The sequence below is a fragment of the Saccopteryx leptura genome, chromosome 10, assembly GCF_036850995.1.
Source record: "Saccopteryx leptura isolate mSacLep1 chromosome 10, mSacLep1_pri_phased_curated, whole genome shotgun sequence".
NCBI lineage: Eukaryota > Metazoa > Chordata > Mammalia > Chiroptera > Emballonuridae > Saccopteryx > Saccopteryx leptura.
The window spans coordinates 12,095,903-12,118,521 of NC_089512.1; the positions used below are offsets into that span (position 1 = coordinate 12,095,903).

Consider the following 22,619-nt stretch of genomic DNA (forward strand, 5'->3'; position numbering starts at 1 on the left):
ATTTTCTTATTATATACCACACCGATTGTTTGGTGAATGAAAGATTAGAAATCATGCTGGTAATTGCAAAACTACTTTGCCTCGTCGTAGTTTAGAACATCAAACTACAGAAGATCTGTTTTCTAGTCCTAACCTCATCTGGTAAACTCAAGCAATTCATTAAACTTTCTCTGATCTTTTTGTTTTTCATCTGTAAAAATGGGAACAATGACACATACGACTCGGGATTTTTGTGACGATTAAATGAGACTGTCTGTGAAAGTGTTTGAATGGCAGCTGAGATGCCCTGATATCGATGACCTTTCTCAGTGGTGTCTTCACTCAGCACCTTCTGAATTCAGGCTCGTAAAGCTCTTCATTAGTCACAGAAACAAAGTCCAATTTTCGTTCTTTTTTTTAAAAAAATTTTATTCAGAAAATTAAATTTAATGGGGTGAAATGGATCAATAAGGGTAGATAGGTTTTAGGTAAGCATCTCTGTAGCACTTGAACTGTTGATTTTGTTGTGTGCCCATCACCCACAGTCAAATCATTTTATGATTTTCGTTCCTGTTTCAGACCGCAAGCGGACACCTGAGTCAGCAGGACATGGAATCCCAGATGAGAGAGCTTATCTACACGGACTCAGACCTGGTCGTCACCCCAATTATTGACAATCCGAAGGTGCGGAAAGACGCCGGGCCCACGGCGGGATGCGCACTAGATTTCACTGAGGACTGAAATCTGGGTGGTCGTGTCCTTTCTGTCCCTCTCATCAGCTTTGATTCCATTTGCGCAGTCTGCGTGTCTAAGCCCCGCCCTGTGTGTAACCCTCTCCTCTTCCTGCCGTGGGAGCTTTATTCCCTCTGCACCAGCTCTGCCTCCCGTCAGTCTGTGCGCTGCTGACTCATGCAGACCTGCATTTCTCCACATGGACTGAACGTGGATTCCTCCACATACTCTAGTGCCATGCTTTTCAACCGCCCGTCCGCCCGCCGACCCATGCCGGTCCGCCTTCGTGCTGGTCTGCGAAAGAGTTAACCGCCATGATATTGTATGATGAGAGACCCACCCGTCTGCGCCTGCGGACTGGCGGTTGAAAACCATTCCAGTGGAGGGTGTGCTACAAAGGCAGATGGCCGTGAGCACCACTCCCCGGGTGGGTGGGGTGGGCTGGTTGCACGGAGACCGTGCCCCCTCATGGCTGTCCGGACTCAGGCTGGACGGTGGCAGACAGTGGCAGCCTGGGGACTCATGGTTCACGATGCCCCTCTACCCCAGTGTGATTTTTGTTGCTTCATGTCCTTTGGGATGTAATACTGTATTATTAGGGGATGAGGACTCTCCTTAAAAACTGTAATTCCTCAGACTTTTTGTCTCCTATTGACTTCTCAGTCTTTTTGTCTCCTGTTGACTTCAGTCTCCGACACATTCCATCACCATTTATTCTGTATTTTAATTTTTTAAAATGTCTTTTTCTGTATTAATTCATGATGGCTTCCTCTCATCTCATTGGGGAAATATTACCATAGTTTATAAAAAATTGGTTCTTGGATGCCTGTTTATTTACTAGAAAGACAACATTTAGTTAGATTACCCAGCTGTTTTTCATAATGGAGCTACTTTTTATGAGTTTAGATATCTGGCAGAGTAATGCCCTGTATTATGCCAAATTTAATGTGTAACGGGGCATTTTCCCAGTGGACCTTCTAGAACAATTTGTCATATATATATATATATGACATATATGTCATATATTTTTTTTAAATATGACTTTTTTTAAACCAAATTCTCTATTATTTTATCCTATAACCACTTTTAATTGTTTCTGGAAAATGTTTTTTTTTTTTTTTAATTTTATGATTTTATTTTGAACTGATTTTAGACTTATAGAAAAGGTTCAAAAATATTAGAGTTCCTATCTACTTTTGACCAGTGTCTCCTCGTGGTAACGTCCTCCGGGACCAGGGTATTAACATTAGTGCAGAGCTGTTAACTGAACTACCCAGGTTACATGAACGTCACCAGTTGTACCACTGATGACCCTTTTCTGTGCCAGGATCTCACGTTTCTGTTTCCGTCCCCTTACTCTCCCACTGTCCTTGTCTTTCATGGCCTTGGGGTAACTTCTTAATCTTTCCTTGTTTTTCATGACCTGACACTTTGAAGTGGTCAGGTATTTTGTAGACTATCCCTCAATTTAGATTTGTCTAAGCGTTTGCCTAGATGAGAATGAGGTTATGCATTTCTGGCAAGAACACTACCAGCAAAGATTTTAAAAATGCACTATAGATTTTGAAGAAGTGAGACATTGAAATGATGGTTCAATTTTTTATTAAACGTCTCAAGAGGAAGCACTGCAGCTGTTCCAAACTCATGGATCCAATAATGTGTTTTCTTACAAGAAAAGCAAAGCATGCACTTTCCTGATGGGGCCGTCACGGCTTCCTGGAACTACGTCTTCTTGGATTCAGCCATCAAGTCCTATCTATTCCTAAGACTTCAGTCCACACTCTGCCTCTTCCATAGACCCTGCCCTGACCACATTAGTCTGTAGTGCTTGCTGCATTCTCTAGCGCTTAAAAATATTTCTCTCGTGAAATGTTTTGTCTGTAATTACGTCCTGCCTGTTTTGCACTGTTAATTTTTTTTTTTTTTCATTTTTCTGAAGCTGGAAACAGGGAGAGACAGTCAGACAGACTCCCGCATGCACCCGACCGGGATCCACCCGGCACGCCCACCAGGGGCGATGCTCTGCCCACCAGGGGGCGATGCTCTGCCCCTCCGGGGCGTTGCCATGTTGCAACCAGAGCCACTCTAGCGCCTGAGGCAGAGGCCACAGAGCCATCCCCAGCGCCTGGGCCATCTTTGCTCCAATGGAGCCTTGGCTGCGGGAGGGGAAGAGAGAGACAGAGAGGAAAGCGTGGCGGAGGGGTGGAGAAGCAAATGGGCGCTTCTCCTGTGTGCCCTGGCCAGGAATCGAACCCAGGTCCTCCGCACGCTAGGCTGACACTCTACCGCTGAGCCAACCGGCCAGGGCCTGTTAATTTTTTTTTAACAAATGTTTGTCTTACTAACGGGAACATCAGCTCTCTGATGGCAAGATCCTGTCTCTTCTACCTTTGTAGCTTACTCTGTCGGGTACCCAAGACAGATTCTGTTTGATGACTAAATTTCTAACCCAGAGGTAAATTAGCTTATAAATAAGCCAAGATAGGGTAACTCTTTCATGAAGCTTTATTTTCTTGCAAATAACAATTGAAATGTTTTTATTTTTATAAATGATCTGTATTTGTATATTTAATCTGAAGGGGCACTGTTGAATTATTATTGCTTATAAATTTTATAGCATGCTTTTCTTTCCTCATTGATTTATAATCTATAGGAGATTAAGCATGAATCAATGTCTGTCCCAAAAGTTATTTTTTATTTTTCCAACCGCAGATAATGAAACAACCACCACTTAAATTTGACCCCAAAATATTGCATCTCCCAGCGCATTCAGGTAGGCTCGTAAAGGGGTTTATTGAACATGTAGACGCTTTGCAGACAGAAATTTAATAGCGAATGGAATATTCTATTCACGAATAGCTAAATTTCTATGTTCTTGCCAACTGGCTGTTTTCTTGGCAGGCTATGCAAATGATAAACAACCTGCACTCCCTCTGTGCCCGCCTGCACCCTCACTCAGCCAAGTCCGGGTGTGGGAGAGTTCCTGTAAAGCTGGGTGGGATTTCCTGTGAAGTGGGCGGGCCCCTCTCCTGCCTTTGCCCTGTAGAGCCCATTGAATTTACAGCCCTGACGGGCAGCTGTGGGTGTGGAGGGTGGAGACACGGTGAAGAATGGAGATCCTACCCAAGGAAGCCTGGCCAGTTGAGGGCGGGGCCCGACGGTCTGCTCTATGGGGATGGTGGGGAAGGGAGAGACGCTCAAAGGAAGATTGTTACCTTTCCTTTCGCCCAATGGAAAGTCTGATTTAGGGTGAACATCAGACATTTTTTATACCTTAAGTTTTGATGTGTTTTGTTTGATAAAGCTGTTAAACTAGGTTTGGAAAAACTTCTTCACCGTAGCTGGAGTGGGATCCATGATTTGAAATCAAATCAAAGTAAATTAAAAAATATTTAAAGAAAGGCATGCCAAGTAGAACCACTATTTATAAAAACCTAGAGGATTATTATTAAAATAATATTCCTTCCTTTTTCCCCTTTACTCTGAGTTATTCTGGAAAATGATTATTAGTTTAAGTGGTTTGAAGGGGAGGGTCAGCCAAACCAGGGTAACTTTGGAGGGTATCTCTTTTCCCAGTTTTTGCCTTTAGTTTGGACAGGGATTTGGAGGTGGGACGCCCGGATGATTTCAGCTATCATAGTAATCTGGTTATGTTTACTAGTAGTAATGTCATTGGAACCTTTAAGAACTGTACAATGTTTGGCTTTTCTAATATTTTAAGGCTAGATTTATTTATTTACACAAAGACTCTTGCTTTTCACAATACAGTTTTGTTTAACTTTGCATTTTGTTATGTTCTTAGTTGCAGAATAGTTCTCCTTTAGGCGTCTGCTTTTTTATTTAGCTTAGCTCTCTGGTGGCATTGTTAAAAAGGTCTCCTCCAAAGGAAGAAAAGAAATGAATAGAGAAGAGTAAAATAAAAATAGTGTCAGTTTTGGAGTATTTGGGGGTTTTGACATTGTGAAGCCACCATGTATATGTTCATTGTCCTCAGCTGTTGAAATTCTGTGTTTCATTTGATTTCTCTTGTAATATTTTCGACAGTCCTTTTTCACGTGAGACCTACTTTTAATATTTTTTTTCTCTTTAGTGGATAAATTGGTATTACTAAAAGACCAGGATTGGAATGACTTTTTGCAACAAGTGTGCTCACAGATCGACTCCACCGAGAAGACCGCGGGGGCCTCCCGCGCCAAGCTGAACCTTCTCTGCTATTTGTGCGTGGTGGCCGGCCAGAGGGAGCTGGCCACCAGGCTCCTCCACTCCCCCCTGGTGGGTAGTTAAGTCGTGACACGAAGACTCCTTTCACGGCCCTTGCAGCATGCCTTCTGCTCGTGCCTTTTGTAATATATATCCAGAGAGGTTAGGACAAGTGCTGAAATATTAATTTTTTTTTTTGTTTTGTTTTTTTTGCATTTTTCTGAAGCTGGAAACAGGGAGAGACAGTCAGACAGACTCCCGCATGCGCCCGACCGGGATCCACTCAGCACGCCCACCAGGGGGCGATGCTCTGCCCACCAGGGGGCGATGCTCTGCCCATCCTGGGCGTCGCCATGTTGCGACCAGAGCCACTCTAGCGCCTGAGGCAGAGGCCACAGAGCCATCCCCAGCGCCCGGGCCATCTTTGCTCCAATGGAGCCTTGGCTGCGGGAGGGGAAGAGAGAGACAGAGGAAAGCGCGGCGGAGGGGTGGAGAAGCAAATGGGCGCTTCTCCTGTGTGCCCTGGCCGGGAATCGAACCCGGGTCCTCCGCACGCTAGGCCGACGCTCTACCGCTGAGCCAACCGGCCAGGGCTGTATTAATTTGTTTTAATCACAATGAAAAAGTGATTTGTCAACATGATCGATTTGTCAAAATTATCCCCTGTTTAATCCTGAGTTCTAAAAGCAGTTGAGTAGGCAGTGATTTTGAACTCCTCTTGTTACTACTCTGGCTTGCATTTTAAGCTAACTTGTACTAGGTGTATGATATTTTTCTTATCTGAAATCATAAGACAGATCTTTTTTTTTTATATCAGTTTCTGGAATGAGCTGCCCATGTGGAACAGAGGTTCCTTTATTGGGTCACCTGGGAAGGTTCAAGGCTTGTGATGTGACACGTAAGGGAGACACTGAGTCTTGAAGACGCTTTTCCTGTTTCCAGGACTGCAGGGTTCATCAGCAAGACCGTGGGCGCTGGGCGGAGCTTTTGAAGTCGCCCCAGGGGTCCGGGGTGTTGGCCACAGTGGGGCCTCTGGGAATGGGCTTAGAAAGAGAAGTCATTTGCTTGCAGGATAGTTTCAAGGTTACTCTTTTTTGTACTTGTGTGTTTATGGGGTGGGAGGCGGACACATTTAGGGAATGCAGCTGGGTATAAGAAACTGAAAGTGTTCTTGGGTTTTATTTGCATCTTAGTCGTGCACTCGGTGCTTCTGCATCTCTGTGCGTCAGTGCCTTCGTGCTGCGGGAGTCCTGTCCAGCTGCACGCAGGTCTGGCTTCTTAGCTCAGCGGCCACTCTCCGTGTGGTGTCGTGAATGAAGTGTACGTCTTCATTTTTCATTCCAGTTCCAGTTGCTCATCCAGCATTTGCGAATAGCTCCAAACTGGGATATGTAAGTAACATTTATATCTTAATGATTTAGTCTTCATTCTTTTATTTAGTTACAACAAATGTATTTATCAAAAGCACGTCATAATTCTAAATACTTAATCATATTCTGAAGTAATAATGACTCTGAACCATAGGCAATTTCTACAAAAAGATTTGGAAATAGCCCTTATCCTAATACGATGCGTATGGTTCTAGGATTATATAAAGCAGGTGATGACCTCTTCCTGAGTCTCAGCTTCCTGGGGAGTCTGTCTGGGACGATGAAACTGCATAGCATTCGGATTCAGACAGACCTGGATCCCAGATCTGCCCCCTGGACAAACTTGCTTTAACTGCCGTGCCTCGGTTTCCTCATCTGCAAGATAGGGAGAGTGTATCTACTTCATAGAGTTTTGGTAATAATTAAACTTTGAGTGAGATAAGTAGATGAAGTACTTGCACAGTGCCTGGCTCTTAGTGGGTGCTTAGTGTACAGGGTATGAAGGTTGTAGTTAGTAATCCTGTGTATCTCATGTTGTTGTTAGGAGAAGCCCGTGACAACGTGAGGGTGAAGGGCTTTTGTGAAACATGGTAATGGTGGGATATCAATTATTCTTCCAGGCTGGCAAAATACGGGAAACAAGTGTTCACGTGATGCTTTTTGGGATAATTATTCTTATACATTTTCTAGTTTTACTCTCGGAAGGTATAAGCTGGCATTAGAAAATAGGATTTTTAGCTAATTTCTGAGCATGTAAAATGTTGAGATGATTTGTGATATGCACATTAAGAAGAAACCAACAAAATCTAACACTTCAGCTAAAACTTAAATTATTTCTTTGAATAGGGTGCCCCCTGCTGACTTAAAATAGGCTTTCTTAGTGCTTTCAAAGTACTGCTTTAACTTAGTTTTTCCTGTTTTCTCCAATGGAAGTTTAATTGTAAAACACTTAATTTGAGGAAAACATAGACAAGCCCTCTGCTTAAAACCTTATTTTATTCTTTCTGTCTCTGCATTCAAATACCACTTCTTTGAGGGCGGCCTTCTCTGTCCCCGGTCCTATCATCCTAATAACATCTGTTAAAGGTCCTTAATTCAGCTGAGGGCTCACTGTGGCAGTATGTGTGTGTATTTCCTGGCTTCGTTCAGCATACAGAAAAACAAATAGAATAATGTAATGCAATTTACAGATTATGTTATTGGTATATGATTTACAAATATTTTCTCACATTCTGTGTGTGGGTTGACTTTTCACTGTGTTGCTAGTACCATTTAATGCATAAAAGTTTTGAATTTGTAGCTTGTAACTTTTGGTCCACTGTCCTACCAAGTCTTTTTCATACCATGCCAAGATCTTCTTTTTTTTTTAATTTTTAAATTTTTTTAATTTTTATAAATTTTTATTAATGTTAATGGGGTGACATCAATAAATCAGGGTACATATATTCAAAGAAAACATGTCCAGATTATCTTGTCATTCACTTATGTTGCATACCCATCACCCAAAGTCAGATTGTCCTCCATCACCTTTTATCCAGTTTTCTTTGTGCCCCTCCCCCTCCCATCCACGAGGTCTTCTTTAATCTGCGTGGTAAGAGATTTGAATAGCTAATTGGAGAAGGATTGGAATCCATAGGAACTGTTTCTGTGTGTCAGAGGTTGAACAACACGAGCGCCTCCCTGCGGTTCCTCTCTGAGTCCGACCTGCTTCCCTCCTGGGGCTCCGGCCTAGTTGTTTTCAGAACCTGAAGAGTGAAGGCTGCCTGGCTGGTCAGCCCCGACGGCGTGCGGGTGCCTCTGAGCAGCTCACTCTCACCCTTCTTTTCCAGCTCACTCGCACCCTTCTTTTCCAGCTCACTCTCACCCTTCTTTTCCAGCTCACTCTCACCCTTCTTTTCCATTCTTTTCCGGCTCACTCTCACCCTTCTTTTCCAGCTCACTCTCACCATTCTTTTCCAGCTCACTCTCACCCTTCTTTTCCAGCTCACCCTTACCCATTCTTTTCCAGCTCACTCTCACCCTTCTTTTCCAGCTCACCCTTACCCATTCTTTTCCAGCTCACTCTCACCCTTCTTTTCCAGCTCACCCTTACCCATTCTTTTCCAGCTCACTCTCACCCTTCTTTTCCAGCTCACTCTCACCATTCTTTTCCAGCTCACTCTCACCCTTCTTTTCCAGCTCACCCTTACCCATTCTTTTCCAGCTCACTCTCACCCTTCTTTTCCAGCTCACCCTTACCCATTCTTTTCCAGCTCACTCTCACCCTTCTTTTCCAGCTCACTCTCACCATTCTTTTCCAGCTCACTCTCACCATTCTTTTCCAGCTCACTCTCACCCTTCTTTTCCAGCTCACCCTTACCCATTCTTTTCCAGCTCACTCTCACCCTTCTTTTCCAGCTCACTCTCACCATTCTTTTCCAGCTCACTCTCACCATTCTTTTCCAGCTCACTCTCACCCTTCTTTTCCAGCTCACCCTTACCCATTCTTTTCCGGCTCACTCTCACCCTTCTTTTCCAGCTCACTCTCACCCTTCTTTTCCGGCTCACTCTCACCCTTCTTTTCCAGCTCTCTCTCACCCTTCTTTTCCGGCTCACTCTCACCCATTCTTTTCCATTCTTTTCCAGCTCACTCTCACCCATTCTTTTCCGGCTCACTCTCACCCTTCTTTTCCGGCTCACTCTCACCCTTCTTTTCCAGCTCACTCTCACCCTTCTTTTCCAGCTCACCCTTACCCATTCTTTTCCAGCTCACTCTCACCCTTCTTTTCCAGCTCACTCTCACCATTCTTTTCCAGCTCACTCTCACCCTTCTTTTCCAGCTCACCCTTACCCATTCTTTTCCGGCTCTCTCTCACCCTTCTTTTCCGGCTCACTCTCACCCTTCTTTTCCGGCTCACTCTCACCCTTCTTTTCCGGCTCACTCTCACCCTTCTTTTCCGGCTCACTCTCACCCTTCTTTTCCAGCTCACTCTCACCCTTCTTTTCCGGCTCACTCTCACCCTTCTTTTCCGGCTCTCTCTCACCCTTCTTTTCCGGCTCACTCTCACCCTTCTTTTCCGGCTCACTCTCACCCTTCTTTTCCAGCTCTCTCTCACCCTTCTTTTCCGGCTCACTCTCACCCTTCTTTTCCGGCTCACTCTCACCCTTCTTTTCCAGCTCACTCTCACCCTTCTTTTCCATTCTTTTCCGGCTCACTCTCACCCTTCTTTTCCAGCTCACTCTCACCCTTCTTTTCCATTCTTTTCCAGCTCACTCTCACCCTTCTTTTCCGGCTCACTCTCACCCTTCTTTTCCGGCTCACTCTCACCCTTCTTTTCCAGCTCTCTCTCACCCTTCTTTTCCGGCTCACTCTCACCCATTCTTTTTCAAACTAAAATAAAAGATTCTTATAAAAACTATTTTTTTTTACAACCAATAAACTTTGTCAGATCCCCTGAAGTGATATGTAATAATTTATTGGCTTTCTGTTCTTCTGGATAATGAAACAAACATCTCACTAAAACTATTATTTACTAGTATTTATTAAAATAGAACAAGATTTGTAAGACTTATGGTTGTAAAACTTTGTATTAAAGTGGATATATACATAGTGTGAGACAAAAGTAGGGCTACAGTTGTATGTGTGGAAAATAATAATACAAGAATAAACTCTGTTTCATGTACTCGTAACTGTAAACGTACTTTTGGCCTGCCCTGTATGTTTAACACTTCTGACATTATTTACCACTTATATATAAAATCACTGGTCTGCTAACAAATAGAGACCGTTAGCCAAATACCTCTTACTCAGAAGTAAAAGGGTTAGTTGGTATGTCTTTCTCTCTGGTTAAGACCTTTTGAAAATGTTGTTTTCCATTTTACTGAAAAAGCACAACTTGTTCCATTTGTCACTTTTACAAACAGGACTGCAGAGGGCCTGCTGTCCAGGTCTCCCCGATACTCAAGCGTTCCTCTGGGCTCTGTACGTGGGGGAGTACAGGCTCGCCTTGCTCATTCCATTTTTTTTTTTTTTTTTTGTATTTTTCTGAAGTTGGAAACGGGGAGTCAGACAGACTCCCGCATGCGCCCAACCGGGATCCACCCGGCACGCCCACCAGGGGGCGATGCTCTGCCCATCTGGGACGTCGCTCTGTTGCATCCAGAGCCATTCTAGCACCTGAGGCAGAGGCCACAGAGCCATCCCAGCGCCCGGGCCAACTTTGCTCCAATGGAGCCTTGGCTGCGGGAGGGGAAGAGAGAGAGAGAGAGAGAGAGGAAGGAGAGGGGGAGGGGTGGAGAAGCAGATGGGCGCTTCTCCTGTGTGCCCTGGCCGGGAATCGAACCCGGGACTCCTGCATGCCAGGCTGACGCTCTACCACTGAGCCAACTGGCCAGGGCCTGCTCATTCCATTTTTATCTCATGCTAATGCTCATAATTGGTCAGTGTAACTGTCCTGGGGGCTGGTTTCCTTCGTCCCTGGCTCTCCTTTCAAAGACTGTTTTCTCTCTGTTCATAGACGGGCCAAGGTCGCTCGCGTGATTGGTTTACTGGCCTCACACACAGCTGAACTTCAAGAAAATACACCTGTTATTGAGGTAATTACTTTTATTACTGAAATGTTATGAATGACAGAAAAGATTGTTCTTCATTTTGTAATTTATTTAGAATGTGCAGATTTCATTGACCTTCACAAACTTCTCTGTGGAATTGTGCCAGCTGTTGTAAAACGGGAAACTCATTCGACCTTTAGGCTTAAATACAGCTGAACGTATAAAACGTAGTGTTATTCAAGGTGGTGTGGCAGAGCCGCAGGCCTGTGGGCCGTGCCTGTCATATCACCGATGTTGCGTAAGGCCTGTTGCACGTCGGTAGACGTCGTGGAAGGTGGTGATGCGGGGGGTGGGGGGAGGAGCTTGTGCACAGCAGACAGTTGGCCCAGGCTGGAGCTGAGAGGCTGCGCACACCCCCTGTGGGGTCCTTGGCCTTGGCTCTCCCTGTGGCTGCGGCTGTGGGAATTCCTGCAGGTCTGGGCAGAGGGCGTCTGCGGTAACCCGGGGCTGTCAGTCGCCCTGGGCAGTGTGCCCAGAATACGCGCTCCATGCCTGTGGCCCAGTCCCCGGCAGTTGCTTTTGCCACCGCCACCCAAAGCATTTGGCCCGGCAGTTCCTGAGCCACATGCGTCCTTGTGCCCGTGGGCTAGCACTTCCCCCTCCCCAGACTGGGCGCCTGTCAAAGTGTTTCCCCACCTCCTGTGGCTGCCCCTTATTAAACATGGCACTCCCGCCACCTCCATAGAGAGAGGCAGAGGGCGTTCATCCAGACTCCAGAGCCTCCCGCATCCTTCATTCCTGCGCGGTTCCCTGTAGGACATTTGCCACATTTGCCAATGTTTGAGTAATTTGAAATGAAACTTGGGAAAAATCATACTTATTTCATTTAAAAAAGCACACATTTATATTTAGCTCTCTGGGCCACTGTTGTGAATTAAGCACACTCCATTGAGACCTGAGTCTTGTTGGGTAATGAGGAGTTTACAGAGGAATTGGAAACAGCCAGGTGTGTTACTGCGTGATGCCTTCTCTTATTCAGTTGTCTGTGATACCTGAAGCAGCCACTAGAGGGCACTCAAACACTGCAAACCAAGTTTCTCCAGTTTAAGACTTGATCTTTCAACTTCAGGAGGAAGCAGGCTTAGCATAGATATGGTACTATGTTTCATCTTTCAGGGTTTTTTTTTTTTCCTTTTTTAAAATTTGAGTTTCTGCTCTATGAAATGCAGTTGCATTCCATTGGTGATTAATACCATTTGAGATTAACGAGGGCCAAGGCATCCTCTCCAGAAAAGTGCAGTCAGACTTGGGAACCCAGTGAAGCCCGTCGGCGAGGCTGAGGTGCCGCGCGCTTGAGACCAGATTTCTGTGCAGCCCTCAGCTGCGTGGTCGTGGGTCATTTTCAATAAATTAGTAATAAAATTTCAGGTATGAGATGAGTCCTGATTTCTCCAGTATGGGCAATAAAAAATTGTATTTGAAGATCCTACAGACACTTCGGAACCTCATTTTATTATTCATTATTCATTTTTGTTTCCCACAATGCCTAGCAGCAACGTAATGTGTATTTAAAGCACCCAATTAGTGTTGAAAGATGTAGTAAATGGTTAAAAGAATGATAGGCACATGTGCCAGTGTGATTGGTTAACAAGAGGCAGGCAGGAGAGACGGGGGAGTCGTCGTACTGCCCTTAGGTGTAGCTCCGGTTCCTGTCCCCTGAGTCTGCTGGCGGCGGCTACCGGAAAGAGCTGGTCATCACCTCTTCTGTGTGTTTAGAAGCACTTACTGACTTTATCTTTTCCACAGAAAAATAGCTTGATTCTTAGGCTTTTCCTCCTGGATAACACATGTATCATGGTGGTTCGTGTATGTAATAACTTTTAAGAAATATTCCTGATATTTTGGTACATATGTGTAGTTTCAAGCATGCAGCGGATATGTTTTAGGAAATTGAATATAGAACCCAAAAATTTAGAGCTGGAAGAATATTAACAGACATTTCCAGTTGGACGCCTTCATTCAAGGTTTTTGTTAATAGAAAATGTCCACATACATGACAGTAGAGACTGGAATAACGAGCTGTCACTCATTCCCAGCAATTATTAGCACATTGCCAATCCTGTTTGTCATCTTATCTCCTGCCCCCTCCTTCCCATCTCGTCTCATCTCCCTCATTCTCTCTCCCCTCCTTCTCTCTCTCCTCCTCTCTCTCTCCTCCTGTTTCTCCTCTTCTCTCTCCTTTTCTCCTTTTCTCTCTCCTCCTCCTCTCTCTCTCCCTCTTTCTCTCCCTCCTTCTCTCTCCTCCTCTCTTTTCCTCCCTCCTTCTTTCTCTCCTCCTCCTCTCTCCCTCCTTCTCTCCCTCCTTCTCTTTCTCTCGCTATAGTTTTTTTGTTTTAATTCCAGACATATTTTACTCATAAATACTTCAGTATGTGTATCTAACAAAAAAGGATTCAAAAAAATAAACCCACAGTACCATTATCACACCCAACCAAATCAATAGTGGCCCATTGAGGGAATGTCATCAATATCTCGTCAGTGTTCAGCTTTCTTTTTTTTTTTTTTTTTTTTTAATTTTTTAAAAATTTTTATTCATTTTAGAGAGGAGAGAGAGAGAGAGACAGAGAGAGACAGAGAGGAGAGAGAGACAGGGGGGAGGAGCTGGAAGCATCAACTCCCATATGTGCCTTGACCAGGCAAGCCCAGGGTTTCGAACCGGCGACCTCAGCATTTCCAGGTCGACGCTTTATCCACTGCGCCACCACAGGTCAGGCCGTGTTCAGCTTTCTTGATGGTTCCCTGCGTGTCCTTTTCTACTTTTTCATCGGGCCACGGTTGAATTAAGTCCTGCACTGCATTGCATTTCGATAGGGTGACTCTTAACTCTCAGTTTCAAACATTTCCCTATTATTTTTTAGTGCCATTTATTTGCTAAAGACAAATTGTCCATTATAGCCACAGCTGGGATGTCAGACACTTTATTCTAAACTTTGGGGGTTCTTGAAGATGGTCCTCTATCACCTGTACTTCCCGGGAACTGCTGGTTAGGCGTGCAGCCTTGATTAGGTTCAAGTTCGGTTGTACGGAGGGCAGGTGGGAGTGCTTCACAGCTGGCATTGTGTGTTCCCCGTTCTCACAGGGACCGGCGGGCGGTGTCTGGCAGCCTCACTGTTAGTGGTGCTGCAGGTCCACTCTGGCCTGCAGGTGTTGTCAGCCTCAGCACCGTGGACTTCCCCGTCACTCTGTTACTTAATGGTTTTAGCGTCAGTGATGATCATTGCTCCGGTGCATTAGTCCTTTACGGTTGCAGAAACGATCATTTTCTCATTCTACAGTTCCTTTCTCATTTAAACTGGGGTTTTGTCTTACACAAGAACTTTCCCGTATCAACTAATTGGTTATTCTAAAATACGATTTATTTAGCAAAGGCAAGGAAAAATGATTATTTCCTTTTATAGACCAGTTTTGCGTTGGTGCCTTAGTAATCCCGTTAAGTGTTCAATGAGAATTTTTTTAAAATTAAGAACCTAATGTTTTTATATATATATATATGTGTGTGTGTGTGTATACATATATATATATTTTAGACCTACATTAATGTATGTTTTATTTATTTACATTTGTATTCACCAACATCAAGCTTACTTAACTTGGTGAGAAAGTACAATGCAGGCAGTGTAGCACAGTAGAGGCCTCATGGTCTGGGTGTCACTAGTGAAAATCCAGTTCACTTTGAAGCTGGGAAACATGGTCAGAAGGGATGAGACTGGGTGGGTATAGAGCAGCTCAGTTTGGGGAAATTGAAATGGTTTTCTTATTACTGAGCTTTGAGTATTATCTGTCTGTCTATCTATCTCTTTATCTATCTATCTGTCAATCATCTACCTGCCTGTCCATCACTGTTTAGCTGTGTATCTAAGTACCTGTCAATAGCTTAGAGTTTTTTTATATATTCTGGACGTGTCCTTTATCACATACTATGGTTTCCAGTATTTTCTCCCAGTCTGTGGCTTGTTGTTTCATCCTCTTTACAGTGTCATCCAAAGCAGAGTTCTGAATTTCATTGAAGTCCAGGGTATAAAATTTCTCTTCATGGATCATGCTTTTGATGTCATATCTTAAAAAAAAAAAAAAAAAATCTATGTCTAACCCAAGGTCAAAAAACGTTTCTCCTATGGTTCTCTCTAAAATTCTTGTAGTCTTAGATTTTATATTTAGGTTGATGATTCATCTTGTGTTAATTTTTTATGGGGTGTTAGGTATAGACCGAGATTCCGAGGTTTACGGTTTTTGCATCTAGTCAGCATATATTTCATGGGCTCTTTCTTCCAGCCAAGTAACGGGAGAGGTGCTGGAGGCACCGTGCGTGGGACAGCTGTCGTGTCTGCCCTCGGGGAGCTGCGGCACGGACACGGGCGTCCCACAGAGACGGTGGAAGTAGTAAAGGGGACCACGGAGGAACAGCGGGCACATGGGGAGGACACTCAGGAGAGCGCGTCAGTGGAGGGAGGAGAGGGTCGTGTGCTGTGGAGGAGGGAGCAGTCATTTCTTCTTCTTTTTTTTTTTTTTTTTTTTTGTATTTTTCTGAAGCTGGAAACGGGGAGAGACAGACTCCCGCATGCGCCTGACCGGGATCCACCTGGCACGCCCACCAGGGGCGATGCTCTGCCTACCAGGGGGCTATGCTCTGCCCCTCTGGGGCGTCGCTCTGCCGCGACCAGAGCCACTCTAGCGCCTGGGGCAGAGGCCAAGGAGCCATCCCCAGCGCCTGGGCCATCTTTGCTCCAATGGAGCCTCGGCTGCGGGAGGGGAAGAGAGAGACAGAGAGGAAGGAGGGGGTTGGGGTGGAGAAGCAAATGGGCGCTTCTCCTATGTGCCCTGGCCGGGAATCGAACCCGGGTCCCCCGCATGCCAGGCCGACGCTCTACCGCTGAGCCAACCGGCCAGGGCCATTTCTTCTTATTCTTTCCAGAGTTCCGTTAAGTTGAAAACAGAGATATTGATGGGATTTGGCAAGACGAGTGTTTTTAGGGACGCGTGCGACAGAAGCCAGATTGCAGTGGTTGTCCAGAACACCAGAGGCCAGCAGACGAGGTTTGGTTGTGAGGGCGAGGCACATTTCCTGCTGGTGGGAGAGGGTCCCTCCAGAGGGAGGCGTGGAAGGCAGAGGCCGGACGGGGCTAACGGAAGGTGTGTAATGGGCAGCGGGGACTCACCAGGGTAACTGGCCTTCGCTCAGGGAAGGGACACTTCATCTGCTATCACAGGAAGGGAAGATGAATAAAGGTAGCTGGGGTGGGGGGTAAGATTTGGGGGTGCGTCTGACAATGGAGCTCATCAAGGTCACCGTCAGAGGGAGGGGAACGAACGCTCAGGGGATTTGAGGCAGAGGAGAGGACAGGGGACAGGTCATGGCAGAGATGGGAGAAGCTGGTTCACTAGGGAAAGGATCGGGTTTCACAGAAACCGAGGCTGTGAGTGAGGTGGAAGAAACCGGTTTGCCTGGTTGTGTGCCGATCTCCAGAAGATGCTGGGTTTCAGTCGGAGGGTTGAGTGGGAGGGTTGAGTCAGCTGGAGGGGGAGAGCGGCTGCCTCCGTACCCTCTCCCGGCTGGAGGGGGAGAGCAGCCGCTTCCGGGCCCTCTCCTGCGTCGCCCGTGGTTTTGAGTCTAACACCCAGAACCCAGTCTGTGTGGGAAAGAAGGTGGTAGGCTCCTTGGCTTGGATGGTCTTGTTGAGTTAAAAAAATAATTATTGCTGGAGGGCTTTGAATAAGGATTTTGAAAATTTGAGAAGGAGACGCTGTCAGGGTCCCTGCGTGTGGCTGGGTGGCTGAGGTGGGCAAAGGGCAGCAGGGACCCGAGGGGTGAGTTAAGGGACTGTGTGGTCCAGGTGCCGGCCTGTCCTCACGGATGTGCGCTCTGCTGAGGTGAGCACAGGAGGACACGTGGAGAGGAAGGTGGTGAGCCAGGAGCCGATGTCCCCAGTGGACAGGAAGAGTGACAGCGGGGGGTTCAGGTGTGAAGGGCACTGAGGAGAAGGGGCTGTAATATGATACGTGAGACCCCAGGTCACAGGTCCCACAGCAAGACCGAGTTTGGGCGTGGTGGCGGGAGTAAGGAGACCGTCCTCATCTCGCTTGGCAGACACTCAAGGGAGGGGCAGGCTTACCTCCACTGCTTGGCAGGGCAGCAGGAAGCGGAGAGAGACATGGATTTTCCACCAGAATCTCAGGGAAAATGACCTCTCTCTGCTTTGGATAAAGTGCTGTTTCAACCTGGCCCGCCCTCAGGACTCGGTTAACCACGGTGTCACGTGTTTGCCAGTGTGCGTGACGCCCGGCCAGAGTGTTCCGCGGCGGGGGGGGAGGGGGACTTGCAGTACATCAGCCCACCACGTTCTCGTTAATACTTCTCTTTCTCAACCCTGCACTTGAGCAGGCTCTTCCCGTTGATGGCATTTTGTAGACGTGGTTCCAGATGTTCTCCTGAAAGCAGGACCTGTTTGCTGGGTTCCTGCTTCCCCGTTTCCATGGTGATCATGCGCTCCACGGCTATGTCGGCTGTCTCCTCCACAGCTGGGGGGCAGGACTGTAGGTGCCATCTTCACGCCAGGTGCTGTGACCGGCTCTGGCTTGTTGGCCCTGAGCCGAGACCGGTACCATTTATACACCTCACGCTGTTAGTGTCCGTGAATCTGCCCTTGTAGCTCCCTGCTGAATAAACATCCTTTCCGGTTAGTTTTTGGACGGCATGAGAAATGCATTTGTTGAGAATGATGAAATGAGTGGAACAGCATTGAGGTCTTCGTGCAGAATGGAGTGGACCCGGCCAGGCCTGTCACATTAGGCCAGGATGCTGACGAGAGTGTCATTTGGGGACCTGCCACATTCGAATCACTCTGCATACAAATGAAACATCTCACATCAAAGGATTCTTAAAAGGCATGCTTCCTAATATTTTATAATGATAGAATTCATTTAATTTCCTACCTGACATCTTGTGGAACAATTTTTAGCTTCTGTGTTTTTAGCTTTGACTAATTTTTATGCTCCTTTTATCCAAACTGTGAATATACCTTTGTTACAGTATTTTTAGGGCTGCAGTTGTGAGGCTTATGTATTTGAATGTGGTGTAATTTAGTAATCCTTGGGAACCTAGCAAAGCATCACATTTAATTTTCTATTAGATGAAGAAACATGGAAAGAGAATTGGTGAGGGAAAGAATTGCAAAAACACAGCTAATCAGAGTTGATCCCCGAAGCAGAAAAATGCAATTTAAAATGAGCCGCTTCTGTGTTTCTGTTATTTGAGGAGTGTTGAAGAGATGACTATTAAGAATATAGTAACAAGGCCCTGGCCGGTTGGCTCAGTGGTGGAGTGTCGGCCTGGCGTGCGGAGGTCCTGGGTTCGATTCCCGGCCAGGGCACACAGGAGAAGCGCTCATCTGCTTCTCCACACCTCTCCCTCTCCTTCCTCTCTCTCTCTTCCCCTCCTGCAGCCAAGGCTCCATTGGAGCAAAAGATGGCCCTGGCGCTGGGGATGGCTCCATGGCCTCTGCCCCAGGTGCTAGAGTGGCTCTGGTTGCAACAGAGCGACGCCCCGGATGGGCAGAGCATCGGCCCCGGTGGGCGTGCCGGGTGGATCTCAGTCGGGTGCATGCGGGAGTCTCTGACTGCCTCTCCGTTTTCAGCTTCAGAAAAATACAAAAAAAAAAAAAAAAAAAAAAGAGTATAGTAACAAGTAAATAGTAGTAGTTATATATAGCAAGTTCAGAACTGCCATACTGGAGTCATGTTCTTTGTGCCATAACTGTCACCTATTCCACCACGGTAAAGACTCGGTTTTAATAAAGGACAACGGACAATGGTAACTTGGTTTCTCAAGAAAACATTTATGTAGTGGGCATAATCGTGTTCTGTTCCAAAATAAAAATGTCTTTTAGTCCTCAAGATATATATATATATATATATATATATATATATATATATATATATATATATATATATGTATATATATATATATATGTATAGTTTCCCCCAGACATATCGACATAGACATAATCTCTAGCAGTAGGTGCTCACGTTAGGTACGGAAGGGGGGAGCTTCCAGCAGAGGGCGGAGGTCCTGGCGGACACGTCCTGGCGTCCATGACTGCTGTGGCTCCCTCTGCCTGAGCCAGCATCTCCCCCACCTCTGTCGGCTGCAGTCCGTGGTTGCCAGAGGGACGTGAGTTAGGTGGAAGGAGGGGTGCGTTTCATCTCTCTAGCTGCCGAGAGCACTGGCCGCAGCCCCCACTCTGGCAGAGACACTGGCCAGAACAGCACGGTCCTGTTCCCATCGTTGTAGGGAGATTGGAGAGCGAGGCCCCGCTGGCGGCACGGGTCTGGCTTTGCCCCGCCTTCCCTCAGCCACGCAGCTGCCGCCGGTGAGCACCACCACGTGGCCGGCGGTCAGGAGGCGGAGTTCGGAGGCCAGTTCTCTGATACCGAGGTGACGTCTGAATCCATTGTCCCTGGCAGTTCCAACAGTTTCTTTTCTAAATTTGAGCAAATCCCCCCCCCCCCCACTATAAAGCTAATAGTCTGTGAAGCTTAAATGGCTGCTACTCAAAATGAAACCTTATCACTTATTCATTGGTCAAAGTATACGATATTGGCATTCCAACAGCCTTCTTTTCCAAGAAAGAAAGGATGAATCCAGCTGTTGGGTGGATGCTGTCATTTCCAATATTTGCTTTCACAAGCCCTTGCAGGAAAAACTGGAAAATGAACCCTTTCAAAGGAGGTTATATAAGCCATAGTTCCTAACACATGGTGTGCTCAAGTTGGGATAATTGAGTGATGGTTTATTTACAAAGGAGTCACTGACTGTGAGGGCTGGAGCGGTCATCCAGGGTTGGTAAGATTGGACTTGTTCTTACCTCTCGGCCCACCGAGAAGGAGGGTGGGGGGGCTGTGGCTGCTGGGGCCCCGAAGGAGCTGCATTTAGGAGGCTGCTTGAGAGGGGCAGTGCCATGGGTGGTGGTGTGGGCAGGGGGCAGGGATGGCTCATCCGTACCTGGAGTAGGCCCCCGTTCCCGTGAGGATAATATGTCCCTTCTGTGATCCGAGGGTTAAAGTGGGTCAGCCCGCCAGGGATGGCCGCTGGCCCTCCAGGACACGGAGCCGCGTCGAGTCCTGGGCTGGCTTCTGTCCGTGGCCGGCTGGGCACTCAGCAGTGGCAGTAGCCACGTCAGCCCTGGTGAGTGGCGGCCCACCTTGCTGAGCCTGTGTACAGCCCTGTCCTTGCTTTTTATGATTGTTTTTCTCATCGTAGAACATGTAGTAGGAAAAGCTATACTAAGTAACGGCAAGACTCCCACAATGGAACCCTGACCACTGGGTCGTGGACTGTTTAGACCAAGCAAAAGCCCCTGGAACTGGAACACCTGCTCTGCCTGCACCCCCAGTGACAGTAACCCTGGGGTCAGTGACTAGGGATCAGGGCCACTGAGGACCGGAGGTGCAAGGACTGAGTGTCCCACCACATCCTGATACGACGTGTCTGCTTAGGTCAGCATGAAGCCGTGCGGGTCGTAGAGAATGACTACAGATTATTGCAGATTCACTCAGGCAATGATGCCTGTTGTAGCTACAGTTTCAGACCTGGCATCTTTACTGAGGCAAATCAGGACAGGCCCTGGCAGCTGGTCTACTGCCCCATTCTAGTCAGTAAGTAGAGTCAGAGGCTCTGAGGGCGGCTGACCTCAGCATCCAGGCGTTTCCCTCTCAGATAGCATCTCCATCCAGCACAGTGCCCGAGTTTCCCAGGGCGGGGGAGAGAGTATGGAGCGTTGACTCAGGGATGCGCACATCATTTCTACGGTCAGGCATTGCCTGGGACGAGTCACACTGCCCCATCCAACTCCGAGGGAGCTGGGGATTTCTGTGTGGTCTAGGGAGGGAGGCGACTGACAGTGCAGTGCTGTCCCCACTCTTCAGTCGGGCTCTGCCTTAGGAGGACACGGCAAGGTCAGAGCTGTAGAGAGGGTCGGGACCAGTCAGGGCCGGGGAGCCCCAGGAGGCCCGGGGAGCAGGCCCCTCTCGGAGTCCTCGTGGGGCCCCTGCTGGGATGAACGAGTGGACTTCAGGGCCGGGAGCCCCAGGAGGCCCGGGGAGCAGGCCCGTCTCGGAGTCCTCGTGGGGCCCCTGCTGGGATGAACGAGTGGACCAGTCAGGGCCTGGAAGCCCCAGGAGGCCCGGGGAGCAGGCCCGTCTTGGAGTCCTTGTGGGGCCCCTGCTGGGATGAACGAGTGGACCAGTCAGCGCCGGGGAGCCCCAGGAGGCCCGGGGAGCAGGCCCCTCTCGGAGTCCTCGTGGGGCCCCTGCTGGGATGAACGAGTGGACTTCAGGGCCGGGAGCCCCAGGAGGCCCGGGGAGCAGGCCCGTCTCGGAGTCCTCGTGGGGCCCCTGCTGGGATGAACGAGTGGACTTCCGCTGTCCCCTTACTCCCTGTCCCTCCACTCACTGTTCCGATTTCTGAGCCGAGAGCCTTGCTGGCGGAGTTTCGGTCATGACCCTACCTGTGACTGTGCCACACGGTGGGAGAAAAGATGTTTCCGAGGGGGCCAAGGACCCTTTCAGCTTCCATTTTTGGAGGACAGAATGCTTGTTTTGTAATCCCACAGACTAAACACAGTGCAGGAAAAGTATTTTCCCAAAAGGAGTCTGAGCAATGTTAGGAAGAGGGGCTGGATTACTGGTAACCAAAATGACAGATTTCTTTTACAGTTGAAAATTGTTGATCTCTAATTAAAACAAAACAAAACAAAACAGAACATAGAAAGTTGGTATTTTGTGTAACTAGTGCTTCCAAACTTTTTATATGACTGTAAATGGCTGGATAAGAAACCTACTGAGGCCCTGGCCGGCTGGCTCAGTGGTAGAGCATCAGCCTGGCGTGTGGAAGTCCCAGGTTCGATTCTTGGTCAGGGCACACAGGAGAAGCACCCATCTGCTTCTTCATCCCTCCTCCTCTTGCATGTGTGTGTGTGTGTCTCTCTCTCTCTCTCTTCCCCTACCTTCTGTAGCCATGGCTTGATTGGAGCAAGTTGGCCCTGGGCACTGAGGGTGGCTCCTCAGGTGCTAAGAAGAGCTCGGTTGCTGAGCAATGGAGCAACACCCTAGATGGGCAGAGCAACACCTTAGATGGGCAGAGCATTGCCCCCTAGTGGACTTGCTAGGTGGATCCTGGTCGGGATGCATGTGGGAGTCTGTCTCTCTGCCTCTCCTCCTCTTACTGAATAAAACACACACACACACACACACACACACACACACACACACACACACACACACACTGATGTATTTTATTTGCTTTTCTTGACAGTTCATTAACTTTAAGAGAAGGAATCTACCAGTTATAGGTTCTTTATTTTTAGGTCTCAACAGGGAAATGACAAGATAGCAGTCCTTTCTTCTTCCTGATTATCTAGTTTTAGGAGTTAGGTGCCAATTATAGATGCCAATTTGTGTGCGGTTACCCAATCACCAGTGCAGAGAATTAGAGATGAAAGACTGTGTTTACAGAAGATGATATTAACAGTTTGATGTCAGGATGTCACAGAGAGAGCTTCTTACAAACACTGCAGCAACACTGCAGTCCACTTTCAGTTATTAAATACGGAGCAGAATTTTATCTGGTCAAACAGGGGAGCCACCTTTCTCCTCCTGCCTCGCGGGCCTTCCTTTATGTCTCCAGAGTTTGTTCTCTCTCTTTCTCTCCGTCTCACTTTTTTAAAACCAATACTTGTGAAAATGAGGAGTCTA

At 47.3% G+C, this 22,619-nt stretch overlaps 1 protein-coding gene across 2 annotated transcripts in view; it reads left to right on the forward strand.

The window, feature by feature from the left end:
• ULK4 (unc-51 like kinase 4) overlaps window positions 1-22,619 on the forward strand; it is a 418,647-nt gene that overhangs the window by 34,554 nt on the left and 361,474 nt on the right. For both annotated transcript variants that reach the window (XM_066351269.1, XM_066351270.1), the window contains exons 13-17: window positions 559-663; window positions 3,424-3,484; window positions 4,802-4,983; window positions 6,256-6,302; window positions 10,778-10,856. In XM_066351269.1, coding sequence (XP_066207366.1) covers window positions 559-663; window positions 3,424-3,484; window positions 4,802-4,983; window positions 6,256-6,302; window positions 10,778-10,856 — 474 coding nt within the window. The remainder of the gene's footprint in view (window positions 1-558; window positions 664-3,423; window positions 3,485-4,801; window positions 4,984-6,255; window positions 6,303-10,777; window positions 10,857-22,619) is intronic.